Source organism: Grampus griseus (genome assembly GCF_964374135.1).
Source record: "Grampus griseus genome assembly, chromosome: 1".
In the NCBI taxonomy this organism is placed as follows: Eukaryota; Metazoa; Chordata; class Mammalia; order Artiodactyla; family Delphinidae; genus Grampus; species Grampus griseus.
In genome coordinates, this window is record NC_139017.1 from 159,264,954 (window position 1) to 159,279,011 (window position 14,058).

Sequence of the window (14,058 nt, forward strand, 5' to 3'; positions counted from 1 at the left end):
TTTCAGTCCCCAATCTCCGCTTCCGTCCTCTCATCGACTCCTCACAGGGTTCCAGTGAGGCAGGCAAGCCAAGAGCTACCATTCCCTTGTCATCTTGTACGGCACCGAGCTGAGGCTCAGAGAGGCTAAGTCACCAGCTCCAGGTCACCCAGCTGGTGAGCAGCAGAAGTGCATTTGAACGTGGTTCTCTCAGATGGCCAAGCCCATGCTCTCTCTGCTCTATCCCATCAGCTACTGGACCCAGATGCAATGGTGGGGACCCTTCCTGATTATACTCCTTTACCTACAAGCCTTATTTTTGCCTCCTCTGTGCAGACCCTGGGCTGGTCCCAGATGCAGAGATGAATCAATCAGACACTTACCCACTCATGGATGAAATGGTCAAGGCACGGAAGCACAGGGAGGGGGTCCTAACCCCAGGGGAGCCACGGGAGAGGTGGGCATGGAGAAGGCCCCTCCCGTGCAAGCTTTACCCGTGCAAGCAGGGTGGCTGAGAATACTGGTTTGGGGACCTTTCCTGGCACTGACACTGAGCTGCACTTTAGACAAGTTACTTCAAAACTGTTTTTCAGTTCCTCACCTGGGAAGTGGGAGTAATAATATCGGTTGCCTCACAGGGCTGGCAAGAGAATTCAGTGAGATGGTTCATATAAGTCTGCTCTTCCAATCAACCCCTCCCGGTGTTTCCAGATGAGGAATCTGAGGCACAGAGAGGTGAAGTAACCTGCCTACAGTCACACAGGCAGTACAAAGCCAACCCAGGTCACCTGGCTCCTAAGTCTGAGCTTTCAACCACCTTCCCTACTGCCCCCCACATACTAGGGGCTCGGGTACATGTTCGCCCCGATATGACCTTGCAAGATGGTTAGGCAGAGAGTGATCGGGAGGAAAGGGCATTATGGGTAGATGGTCCTGCGTATACAAAGGCTTGAGGAGAGCTCAGAATCCAGGCGCGGCTGGAGAGCAGGGCGTGTGTGGAGAGGCAGCGGAGGCCGACGGGGAGACTGGGGTTGGAACGGTAGGGGCGAGAAAAGCGTGGCTGCGGGATGAGGGTGCGGGCAGTGCAGGGGAGCGAGCCGCTGGACTCAGGTCTCCCTGCGCTGGGAGTGGCAACTCGGGCCAGCGCAGGCTCTGCGCCCTGGAGGAGCCGCCCTCCACCCACCTGACATTTCCTGGAGTCCAGCTGCAGCTCCTGCAGGCAAAGGAACCCTTGTGGTCAGAGGGGCCTCCGGAGCCCAGGCCGGGCGGCTCCCTCCCTCCCTGGCACACACACCTCCATTCAGCCCGGCCCCGCCCCCCGAAGGGGGCCGCCCCACGTCAGTGGGGGGCCGTCTGGGCAGGCAGCGAGCTTGATAAGACCTGGCCCCCACTGGTCCCCACCACTGTGCCGATACCGCCCGCGCTGCCAGAACCATGAGGGCACTCTGTGGCCCCTGCCTCGTGCTCTGCGGCCTGCTGCTGCTGCAGGTCCCACGCGTACCTGGCCTTGCGCCCCTGTCCAGAGGTGAGGGGGCCCATGTGAGGTGGGGGACACCGGGCACCGAGACAGACAGAGGCTAAGTGGGATCCAGGATGGGGAGGGGGCAGGGAGGCAGGGGTGGCCTGCAGGCTGACTCAGGAGCAGACAGAGATGGTGACAGTCACAAGGGCTCGGGCAGGGTGACCCTGTCTGTTCTTTCCAGGGACATGAGTGGGGTTCTCTGAGCCTCTCTCTGGGCTTTGCAGCTCCCAGGCTGTCCTCAGGGACCACGCAAACTGCAGGGCCCTCGGTCTTCTGGGTCACCAAAGGCAGACACTACCCAGAGAGCCCGCTGACATCTGGGGCTGCACCAGGCCCAGGGCTGAGCTCACGGCTCTCCAATAAGTGCAGACGTGGGGGTGGCCAAGAAGGGGTTCCCCCTTCCACCAGCCCTTCCAGCAGATTCCCGATTGACCTCCCCATGGGCTGTACCCCTCTGAGTTTCAGCCTTGGACACAGAATCCTAGAATGCCCAACTCCTCCTGTACAGATGGGGAAAAAGAGGCCAGAGAGGAGAGGACCCCTCTAAGACCACAGAGCGAGAAAGCCTCAGCCCCTGGGCTCCTGACCCACTGCCAGTTCCCTCACCCCCTCTGGGCCTCAGTTTACCCATTTGTAGCCTCAGCTAGTGGAGACTGGGGAGCCAGCGGCAAGGTGATTTCTGAGGTCCCTTGAGGACCTCTGACGCCTGGACCTAGGGCACTGTGGCTGGGGGCTGGGACAGTCCCGCACACCTTGCCTTTCCTGATTCTTCTTCCTGCATCCCTGTTTGGGAGCAGCTCAGACTCAGTGTGGGACGGAGGGGGCTGGCCTTTGTACGAAGTCCCAGCAGGCTGCAGGTCCAGGCCGGTGATAACACCAGGCGTTAGGCCTATTCTTCCCTCCAGACAGATGAGAAAAGTGAAGTTTCAAAGGTGCAATGATCTGCCCAGGGCCACAGAGTGGCTGAGCTGGGCTTCGGACCCCTGTCTACCTCACTCGGGCTCTGTACCACCCAGCACATGGTGCTGCCTCCCAGGCTGTCTGGGAAGACATTGCTCCTTGGGGGTGTGTCTTGGGGGCCCACTTGGTCAGGCTGCCAAGGTGACCAGTAGGAACTCCTGCCTGTTCTCCTGCTCTTGGACACCAGCTGGCAGATCGACGCAAACTGGGTCCGCTTTGCTGATTTGCTTTAATGCTCAGATGAAAGAGGCCATGTTGACAGGTGCTGCGTTGGCCTTCAAGGCCGCGCACGCCCGAGGGCCCACCCTCAGGGCCCTCCTGCCCAGCCAGGGGAAAGAGCTGCCCCTTGTTGGCGGTAGCCACTCTGGGCTGAAACCTGAGACATGAAGACTGTCTTCTCCTTTGCTGCCCCCTGAACACCCTGCATGCCCAGCCCTGTGCTGGCACCCTACGTGCCTTTTTGCTTGTCCTCAAAGGATCCTGTAAGGAAGGGACCACCTGCTCATTGTACAGAAAGGAAACTGAGGCTCAGAGAGGTGAGGGCGCCATTCGAGCCTTTGTCTTTCCCACGGGCTGAGCAACCTCTGGCAAGTTGCTTGCTCCAGTGTCCCCACGCTGATGATAGGACCCAGCCAGCCTGGTTCATGTCTGGTCTACTCTGTCTGAGGCCTCACGTCCAGACCTAAGTAGCTGCTGGTGCGCTGCTCCTTTGTCTTGAGTGTCTCTGGTCCATCCTCCTGACCTTTGCCGCCTCCCAGGGCACCTCTGCCGGACCCGGCCCATAGACCTGGTGTTCGTCATCGACAGCTCACGCAGCGTGCGGCCAGTGGAGTTTGAGAAGGTGAAGGTGTTCCTGTCCCAGGTCATCGAGTCACTGGACGTGGGGCCCAATGCCACCCGCGTGGGCGTGGTCAACTACGCCAGCTCCGTGAAGCAGGAGTTCCCGCTGCGGGCCCACGGTTCCAAGGCCATGCTGCTGCAGGCCGTGCGCCGCATCCAGCCGCTGTCCACAGGCACCATGACGGGCCTGGCCATCCAGTTCGCCATCACCAAGGCCTTAAGCGATGCTGAGGGCGGTCGCCCCAGCTCACCGGACATCAGCAAGGTGGGGACTCATGGGAACGTGGCAGCAGGTGACAGTGAAGAGCTAGGTTTTCAGTGCCAGGAGCCTAGGCCTCTGGAGGGGAAGAGATTGTGCAAGGCTGCTCCCCAGGGGCCCCAGAGTAATGATATTAAAAATAATGCTGCCCCTTCCGGGCTTCTTACCATGAATCGTCTCATGTGGGCCTCACTACACCCCCTTTATCCAGATGAAAGAACAGGGGCTCAGGAAGGTGAGCTGTGCCTCATGGAGCTGCATTTCTAACCCAGGCCTGTCAGATCACCAAGACCCAATCCAAGGGGTTGGGCATCTGGGCCAGGGGTGGGGACTCGGGAATCAGAAGCAGACCCAGGTCAGAAGGAGAAAAGCAGCTAAGGGGACTGGATGCCGAGTCTCAGACTCCAGCAGAGCTGTGAGGACCCAACTTTAGGGCAGGCTCCGGCAGGGGGTGATGAGGGCCAGGCTCAGCGCCAGGGTCCCCTCCTGTTGCCCTTTCTGGGGTACGGCACACAGGTGCCTTGTGGGAGGGGAAGAGTGTTTTCCTCTTAGGAAAGGGCAGGTAATATCTTGGGGAATGGAGGGAGAAAAGGCAGCATCTTCCTTCATTCCTTGGGCATCAATGTGGGAACAGCTCCTTCCCAGGGCATACGGGAGAAAATGTCCAGACCGGAGGAAAAACTGCCATTCCGTAGCCTCTGCCTCCCTCTGGTGGCCAAAGGGTAGAACTGTACGGTGTTGAGCGCAGGTTGGGCCTGGCTGTCAGAGGCCCTCGTTTGACAGGGGAGACGAGGCTCTGCCCTCAGGCGGTCATGCCCGAGGGAGGAGACACCCAGAGCCCATAGTCAGATGAGAGAACAGCTCAGCCATGTCTCTCAGTCAGAGAAAACCTGTTGCCTCCTCCGCTATCCAGGTTCTTTTCCCTAGGCCCAAACCCTGGTGTTGGTGAGGGGCCAGATCCACCTGCTGCCGACTAGTTGTGTGACCTGGGCTAGCCACTCCGCCCTTCTGGGTCAACCTCCTCTTATGCCAACCATCCTAAGGGTTTACTGGAGGGCCAAGCGGCCCACCCAGCTCGGGGAGGGTGGTCGGGTCCTCACACACGCCCCGCGTGTGTATCGCAGGTGGTCATCGTGGTGACAGACGGGAGGCCCCAGGACAGCGTGCGGGATGTGTCTGCGCGGGCCCGGGCCAGTGGCATCGAGCTGTTCGCCATCGGTGTAGGCCGTGTGGACAAGGCCACGCTGCAGCAGATCGCCAGCGAGCCTCAGGACGAGCACGTGGACTACGTGGAGAGCTACAGCGTCATCGAGAAGCTGTCCAAGAAGTTCCAGGAGGCCTTCTGCTGTGCGTGGGGCGGGGGATGGACCAGGCTGGGAGGGGTGCTGGGGGAGTGAGGGGTGTGTGTGTGTGTGTGTACCGGTGTCTGGGCGGGGCCAGAAAAGGGGCGCGGCTTAGAGCGCAGCGTGGGGGCGGGGCCTGGGCTGGAGGTGCCCTATACGGGGGCAGGGACTGAGACAGAGCCAACCTCGGGGGCGGGGCCCGGGCTCAGAGCCGCCTGATCTGGGGGCTGTCCCCTGCCTGGGGTTAAGGAGTTGGGGAAAGGCGATACCAAAAAGAAGTCCTTTTCGTGGTAGAGTACTGGCAGGGACCAAGGAGGGGCCAGAAGCCAGTAAGGGGAGGGCCTAAAAAATCCTGTGCTATTTGGACAGGGGTGGGGGTGGGGGGGAGTGTGTGTGTGTGGGAGGGGGAGCGGAGGGTAGAGGGGGTGGGGGTGTGTGGGGGGTGTGGGGTATTGGGGTGCCAGAGTCTTCTGTGATGTGGAAGGGTCTGAGGGACCTGGGCATTGGGCAGGAGAAAGTTCAGAGTCTTCTGCAGAGGAGAGGTGTGTCTTGGGCACGGGGCGGGCCTAGGAAGAGTATGAGTCTGACTGTGAGAATTCCATGCACAGTACAATGCTCAGTACGTGGTATCTAACAAGTGTTCGTTGAGCATCTTCTCTGTGCTGTGTTCACTGCTGCACGTGTTGTTCTAGACGCTTGGAATACAAAAGTGAACAAAGGGGATTAAAGGCCCCGCCTCTTTGGCCTCTACATTTTTAGCGGGAAGTTTTAGCTTATTATCTGCAATATCACCTTCTCCGGGGATGTCAGCACTGCTGCAGTGATTCTGGCCCTGGGCTGAGGGTCTGGGACCCCATCCAGTCGGGGGCCTCAGTTTCCCTGAGCGTGTTGAGAAGCCATCCTTGCCAAGATGTCCGAGGCCCCGTGACCATGAGATTCTGAGTCTCCTCTTGTCCCCACAGTGGTGTCAGACCTGTGCGCCACAGGCGACCATGACTGCGAGCAGATGTGCCTCAGCTCCCCGGGCTCCTACACCTGCGCCTGCCGCGAGGGCTTCACCCTGAACAGTGATGGCAAGACCTGCAATGGTCAGTGGGCCGGACACAGGCAAGCCTGGGGAAGGTGGCGGGCAGGGGACGGGGCCTTGGCCCCTCCCCAGGAAGCCCACCTGAGCCTCTCTGTACTTGACCTCTGGACCAATCTGCAATAGATGCCTTCTAGAGTTTGGCGTCAGCAGTTCTCTTCTCACTACTGTCCCTCCTTCTGTCACAGTGGGTGGTAGGTTTAATATGGTGGAAGGAGTTACATAGTCTTGAGTTCATATCTTGGTGCCACTACTTCTGAGCTGTCTGATTTAACAGCTTTTAGAGCTTTGGGTTTCAATGCTGTAACATGGGGGCCAGGAACTTAGGCTTCACAGAGGAAGTTTTGAGGACCAAATGGGATGATCCTCCGTACAGATCTTGGGTGTGGTGCGTACCCAGCCAGTGGCTGTGATGAATGACTATGAACTTGAGCATCACTCCCCTGCCTTCCTATCCTGCCCCCCCCACCAGGCTGCAGCGGTGGAAGTGGCAGTTCGGCTACTGACCTGGTTTTCCTAATTGATGGATCCAAGAGTGTGCGGCCAGAGAACTTTGAGCTGGTGAAGAAGTTCATCAACCAGATTGTGGACACGCTGGATGTGTCGGACAAGCTGGCCCAAGTGGGGCTGGTACAGTACTCAAGCTCTGTGCGCCAGGAGTTCCCGCTGGGCCGCTTCCACACCAAGAAGGACATCAAGGCAGCTGTGCGGAACATGTCCTACATGGAGAAGGGCACCATGACTGGGGCTGCCCTCAAGTACCTCATCGACAATTCCTTCACTGTGTCCAGCGGGGCCAGGCCTGGTGCCCAGAAGGTGGGCATTGTCTTCACTGATGGTCGGAGCCAGGACTACATTAATGATGCTGCCAAGAAAGCCAAGGACCTTGGTAGGTGCTGTCTGAACCCTGAACACCACCAGTGGCCAGGGGTACACATGGAACAGCTCAACTATAGTTTATCTTATGTCTGTTCTGATGAGTGCCCTAAACCCAGATTCAGTGTGAATGAGGAGGGATTGGTTTGTCCAGCTCTTTTTTATACTAATGAGAAAACTGAGGTCCCAGAAAAGTAAGTGGCTGGCTTAATGGTCCTTTGGTAGGTGAGGCTTGGAACTTATATAGTTGAATGTTCCCCAAAACATAACAAATGTTGGCAGGCAACCCCACTTTGGGACAAGCCTGAGTTTTATCACCTATTAAGTGAGAATAATAATAACCACCAGATGGAGGGTTATTAGGGTTACATGAGATTGCAAAGTTCCCAGTACAGTCAGTACAAGTCTGATATATGGTAGAAGCTCAGCAGATGTTGATTTCCTCAATCATTGTACCTGCAATTCCAGCATCTGCCACCAGGAGGTGTCTGCTGTTGATTGCCTGGGGATTCCCCGGGAGGCTCAGCTATGGCTGCCTGTCCCCATGGCCACTGCTACTCATCTTGTTCCTCTTGGCAGGTTTTAAGATGTTTGCTGTGGGTGTGGGCAACGCTGTGGAGGATGAGCTGAGGGAAATTGCCTCGGAGCCCGTGGCAGAGCACTATTTCTACACGGCTGACTTCAAGACCATCAACCAGATTGGCAAGAAGTTGCAGAAGAAGATCTGCGTGGGTGAGTGAGGCCAGAAATTGTGTTGATGGGAGGAGCAGGTGGGGCTCTGGGAGGGGTGTGTGTGTGTGTGTGTGTGTGTGTGTGTGTGTAACCATCCTGGACTGGATGTGGGTGGGGAAAACGGGAGCTGGGGTGGCATCATGAGTTGGCAGAATCAGGAGGAAGGCTGGCCAGTCAGACTTTAACAACCAGCAACTGTATATTGAACGCTCTTACACATGTGGCACTCTTCTCGGTGCACTCCAAATATGAATCATTTAATCCTATTTGGTAGGAATATTGTTATGTCCATTTTACAGACAGGAAAGCCAAGGTCAGAGGGGTGGAACCACTTAATAACTGGAGGAGCCAGGATTTGAACCGTGCTTCCTCCCCTGATCCTCCCCGGTGACCTTGCCAGCTGGTTCCCAGTGGTAAAGAGTATGGATTCCAGAGCCAGACACGCCTGGGTTTGCATGTTTGTTGACACTAACTAGCTGTTGGCCATAGGGCAAGTTGTTTTCCTTCTCAAGTTCTTCATTTGTAAAATGGGGTTAATGACTTCAACCCCAAAGAATCGGGGTGAGGAGTCACCATGATGACCTAGAGGCCCCTGATGACAGTGTCCTTTGCATAGTAGGTGACCAGCGTGGGGAAGCTAATATTGGAGTTCTTTATCAGGGCTTTGAGGGAGCAGGAAGACATTCAGGGATCGTCCCCCCTCCATCATTCCTAGGAGCTCTGTCTTAAGAATTTCACGTGTCTCTCTGCCTTCTCGCATCTCCTAGGCCCCACACTCCCCCAAGACACCCTAGTCCTGGCCTTGGGCAGTGACCACCCGCCTTTCTGGCAGGCAACCACTCACCATCCTCTTTCTCTTTCCCTACTTTCTGTCCACCCCAGAGGAAGACCTGTGTGCCTGCGAGTCCATCGTGAAATTCCGGACCAAAGTGGAGGGGCTGCTGCAGGCCCTGACCAGGAAGCATATCCTTTTCCAGAGGCTGCTGCAGGGAGAGGGAGGGGGAGGGGAGGGGGAGGGGAGGGGGAGGGGGAAGGGGAGGGGAGGGGAGGGGAGGTCCCTGTCGGGAGAGGAGAAAGCCGTGCCCCTTGTGTGGTGTGATGGGGCAGGCTCCTCCTTGCCTGCCTCCTGCTGAAGACGGGCTGGATCCTGGCCAGGTGGGCTGGATCCTGGCCAGTTAGGCTGGCCCCGGCTTTGATACTGACCCTGCCAAAGCAAGCAGGAACCAAGCTGTAGACTGGACACACACAGAGTCCTGGACACGCTCAGGAAAACATGGTGCCCACGGACTTCCATTGCTCAAGCTCTCGGCGACATGACTACCCACCGGTCTCCACTCAGATGGAGCTGGAGCCCTCACAGCTCCCCTGGCTCAGGCAGAACTAGGTGGGGACCCAGCAGGCCTACACCTGCAACTGGACAGCACTGGGCTTTCCGGGCTCACTGTAACTGCTTGCTTGTTTTTGGAAAGCATCATTCTGAGGGCTGTGGATGGATAAGTTTTGACATTGGGGGGAACACACGCTATGAGGGGGAAGTGAGAGAAAGTCCTGGAAGGGGGGCCCTGAGTGCAGGTGCCACTCCGTCACTGCCCTGCTCTGGCCAACCTACACATCTCCTTAACTCCCAGTCCACTGGAAGCTGTGAGTAAGCGGCTGGCCATCCTGGAGAACAGAATCGTCTAAGGCTACCTGTCCCCCACGACCTCTCCATCTCCCTGCCCCCAGTGCAGCTCACAGAGCCCAGTGTGTGTCCCCTAGAGCCTGAGTTTAGTCTAGCTTTGCCATTTCAGCGAGGCGGGCTTGGGAAGGGTGGGGCCCTGGGGCGGCACCAGGTCTCTCCCTCTCCCACCCTGCGAGCCTGGGGGGAGTGTGTGTTTGAGTGTGTGTGCAGGGAGCGTGTGCATGTTTGGGAGTGTGTGTGTGAGTGTGTGTGTGTGCGCGCGCCTGAGGCTGGGTGTGTGTCTGAGAGCATGAGTGAGAACACAGGGGTGAGTGTGGGAGGAACTGCGTTTGCATTTTTTTAATCAAAAGCTTAATATATTCCCCTATTTTTTAGTTCACCCTTTCTTGACTGAGAGCGCTGTAATCTCTTTTCTGATTTCTCTATTCCCCTTCAAAAAACCATTAAATGTGACTTAACTTAAGCACTGAATGGGGCCAGTGGCAGTGTGGTTATTTGGGGAGCAGGAAGAAGGACCGTGAGGGTGTTGGGTGATGGGGATGGTCGCAGGATGGCAATAGTGGTGGTAACGGGGATGAGGGCCACTGCTCCCAACCTGGCTCACGTTTGTTCTGCCTTTTCAGTTACAAATTCCTTGATGAGGTCTCATTTCATCCTCCCAGCAACCTTACCCAGAACAGACTTGAGTTGTCCCCATTTTACAGATGGGAAAGCTGAGTTCCTGAGTGATAAGATGACTTGCTCGGCAGTGAGTCAGTTGGAGAGACAGGGCTTGAATCCAGGACTGTGAGACATCAAAAGAAAAAGGCACCGGATAGGGCCATCCACCATTCATTCATTCGTTTATTCATGCAGACAGCAAACACAGAGCACGTGCCCTGGGTCAGGCGGTGGGGAGATGGTGGCCTATGGGACAGATACTCTCCCATTTCTTTTTTTTTTTTTTTTCTTTTTTTTTTTTTTTGCGGTACACGGGCCTCTCACTGTTGTGGCCTCTCCCGTTGCGGAGCACAGGCTCTGGACGCGCAGGCTCAGCGGCCATGGCTCACGGGCCAAGCGGCATGTGGGATCTTCCCGGACTGGGGCACGAACCCGGCAGGTGGACTCTTAACCACTGCGCCACCAGGGAAGCCCTACTCTCCCATTTCTTAAGGGACTTCAGTTGAGTAGGGCGCCCTGTCACCCTCAACCCAGCTGGAGGAAAAGAGAGACGGTTTGGATTGCACCAGGAGCCCTGGGGTGAGTGCGTGTGTGCGTTCACGGTGGGGTTGGTGAGGAGCCTCGGCTGGCCCACCGCCCCCTGCCCGGCCCCTCACCCCCTTGGAGTCTCCTCTGTTGCTTCCGGGTGCGTCAGCAGCCTCGGTCCCACCCCCAACACAGACAGCTGCAGCCCCTGCCTCAGGGACAGCGCAAAGAAAGTCTTTGACCCCCATGTCCCGCTGACCCTGTCCCAGGCCCCTCTGGAGTCTCAATCCCGCGCCTCCCAGAGGGGGAGCTTGGCTGCTTTTTGGAACCCATTCTGGTTTAATGGAGCATTTTTAGCATAAGAACTGGATTCCCACTTGAGAGCACGTAAAAGGCTTTTATAAGAAGCTCAGACCGTCCTGAAAGATCTTCCTTGGAGGCAGTTCAAGGAGGTGGAATAACACCACCAGCAACACCCAGGAGCCAACCTGGGAGTTGGTAAGACAGCACAACCTCATAAGAGCAACGTAAAAATCACACAACCACGCACAGCTTTCATCCGGCCCTTTCTCTGTGCCAGGCCCTTGATGAGGGGTTTTTCTGCTGTCCAAAGAGGCACCTTGTCACAGCCTCTGTGGTAATTGCTCAGCCCACACTTCCTGTCTTCTGAGATTATCCCCACTACTGGCCCCCTACCCCACCCTACCCCTCCATGGGGGAGGGGTATCAGGGCCATGTGGGTGCAGGGTAACCCTGCCTCTTGGACTCAGCTGATGGGTTAAAGGAGGTCACATGACCCAAGTTGGGCCAATCAGTGTCTCTCTTCTGGGAATTTGGACCTGAGGACCCTAGGTACCTGGCTGCTGGTGCTGGAGCTGGGAGGTCTCTCTCATCTTCCAGATGTGCTGATAGTTTTCCAATCCAAGGCTGTTTCAGTGACATTGCTGTGTAACAAACCACCCCCGAACTTAGTGGCTTGAAACAACCACCTGTTATTGTGCGATTCTATGGTTGACCAGGCTCAGTCAGGTGGTTCTTCTGCTCTGCCTGGTGTTGGCTGGGGCTGCAGTGGTCTGGGTCCCAACCAGGCTGGAGTGTGTCCTGCTCACATGACTGCTGCCTTGGTGAACACACTAGCCAGACTGGGTCCCTGACTTTGTCTCTGTCTCTCTCTCTCCGTGTAGTCTCAGGACCTTACTTTCTCCATGCGGGGGTCTCCAGCAAGGGAACTGGACTTCTTACATGGCAGCTCAGGGCTTCCAGAAGCTTCTGAGGCCCCAAATTGGCGCTGCATGTCTTTCACCATATTTTGTTGGTCAAAGCAGTTATAGCCCAGCTCAGATTCAAGGGGTGGGAGATAAACTTCACCTCTCCTCCTTGAGGGGAGAGTGACAAGGAATTTGTGGCCATCTTTAATCTACCACCTGGGGTCACTCCCTGGTCCCCCTGGGCCTGGCTACACTCCCTGCCTGGCCATGCATGAGACACCCAGGAAACCTCAGCAACGTTAAACACGGTCAAGTCAGTTTCTGTTTCAGGCAATGCAAAAGCACTGACTTGGGGCTTCCCTGGTGGCGCAGTGGTTGAGAGTCCGCCTGCCGATGCAGGGGACACGGGTTCATGCCCCGGTCCAGGAAGATCCCACATGCCGTGGAGCGGCTGGGCCCGTGAGCCATGTCCGCTGGGCCTGCGCGTCCGGAGCCTGTGCTCTGCAACGGGAGAGGCAGCAGTGGTGAGAGGCCCGCATACCGCAAAAAAAAAAAAAAAAAAAAAAAAAAAAGCACTGAGTTGGCTGTCCCCTTACCTGTATTTTCCCCCACCACGTGTGGGCTTGGTGTTCTGGTTCTCAGCTTTCAATTCTGGGAAGTGGCTGGAACATCCTGGCTTCTAACTCCTCAGCTGCCTGGCGACTTGGCAGGGCCTTTCACCTGAGTCCCGCAGGCTGCGTGCCTGGAAAAAAACTACTGGCCCCGCCCCAAGGGGGGTTGCAAGGGGTGACTGAGGAGCGAATGGGAAGCACTCAGCACAACGCTCACCCACACTTTGTGTCCAGAGTGGAGCTGGCATCACTGGTGCCGTCTGGGGGATGGTTTCCTGGCCTCAGGGAGGCACCCACATCTGTCAGTTCCTCAGCACCTCCTTTGCTCCCATCTGGTACTGGTGTCCCTCGAGATACTGCAGCCACCTGGCGTCCAGTGACTGTACCACCTGGGACACCTGTTACCTGCTGGGAGGCCACCCCAGAGGGTGTACCACAGACCCCTGTAAGCCTTCTGCTCCTCAGCAGGGAGCTCGGCCGCCCTGTGTCATGGTAACAGGTGCCCATCCCCTGGCCCCTCCAGGAGGCCAAGATGAGGACAGCCTTCCCTCTGCTTCGAGCAGCGCCGGCCCGAGTGCCAGGGCTCAGGAGGCAAGGCGGGAAGGGTATACAAGCCTGCAGACTCCTGGGGACAGTAGCCAGCTCCACCACATGGTCACATGGCAAACGTTTGTACCGCACCAATGCCAGGCCCTCTTCTGGGCACTAGAGATGGAGGAGAGAACAAAATAGACCGAGGTCCCTGTGCTCATGGGCTCACATTCCAGCCTCACGTATTTCTTTCTCTGTGAGCCTGGGAAAGTCATCCCACCTCGCTGCTGGCCTTAGTTCTTCATCTGTTAGATGGAGAGATGATCCAGAAACAAGGAGTAAATGAGGAGAAATCTCCAAATAAGTGTGTGGTGTGCCCTCAAAGATCAAAAGCTGTCGACACTTCTTTGATGAACTCAAAGAAACAAAGGTAGCCAAGTGCCCGGGGGCGCCTGTCTGGCCTGGCAGAGACCAAGCATCGGCCTCGAGTTTCCAGGAAATTTCCCACGGGGAGGTGAGAGCAGAGGGGTGAGCAGCCTTGTCTTTGGAGCCACACAGCCCTGGTATGGGTCCCCTACGGCCCCCTTGCCTTGAACAAACTCCTTCGCCCTCTGACCTCAGCTTCCTCAGCAGTAAAGGGACAACAGCACCCTCCTCGCAGTGGTGATCACCTAGACAGACAGAGGGCGTGGCATGAGTGTGGCCCGCCCCACAGGGCTCCCTGGAGGAGACAGCGGAGGGGGATTTGCAGGGAGCTGGAGGGCTGGATCTGCAGGGGAAATCTGGAAAGTGAGGTGTGTGGGGAGGGAGCTGCAAAGGGGCACGTGGCTGGGGCCGGGAAGGGAGCCGTGAGTCAGGCTGTGAGGCTCCAGGGACAGTTCTGGTCTGATTCCTCCCTCCTTCCCTACCTTCTTTCCTTCCTTCCACGTCTATTAAGCATCACCAAAGGCCAAAACATACACCAGGCACTAGGAACAAAATGCTTACAGTCTGGTGGGGCAGACAGACATTGGACAGAAAGTTGCAGTGAGAACTTGGCTGTGATAACAGGACGGAGGAATTTGGGTGTCGACAAAAAATATCAATAAACAATCCATAATAAGAATAGAAAAGAGTTTTATTTGAGCCAAACTGAGGACTATAGCCCGGAAGACAGCCTCTCAGATTACTCTGTGGACCTGCTCTGGAGAAGCATGGTTTTCAGCACAGTTTTATGTCTTATTAGAACAAAGAACATTAAACAAGTT

The 14,058-nt window shown here is 56.7% G+C and overlaps 1 protein-coding gene across 1 annotated transcript; it reads left to right on the plus strand.

The window, feature by feature from the left end:
* Nucleotides 1–1,413: 1,413 nt before the first annotated feature.
* On the plus strand, nt 1,414–9,278 carry MATN1 (matrilin 1; the record flags this gene model as incomplete). Its single annotated transcript, XM_082669011.1, has 8 exons — nt 1,414–1,504; nt 3,220–3,566; nt 4,685–4,907; nt 5,866–5,991; nt 6,460–6,876; nt 7,443–7,595; nt 8,478–8,553; nt 9,224–9,278. 8 exons carry the CDS (start codon nt 1,414–1,416, stop codon nt 9,276–9,278), a joined length of 1,488 nt encoding a protein of 495 aa, XP_082525137.1.
* Between the last annotated feature and the right edge of the window lie 4,780 nt (nt 9,279–14,058).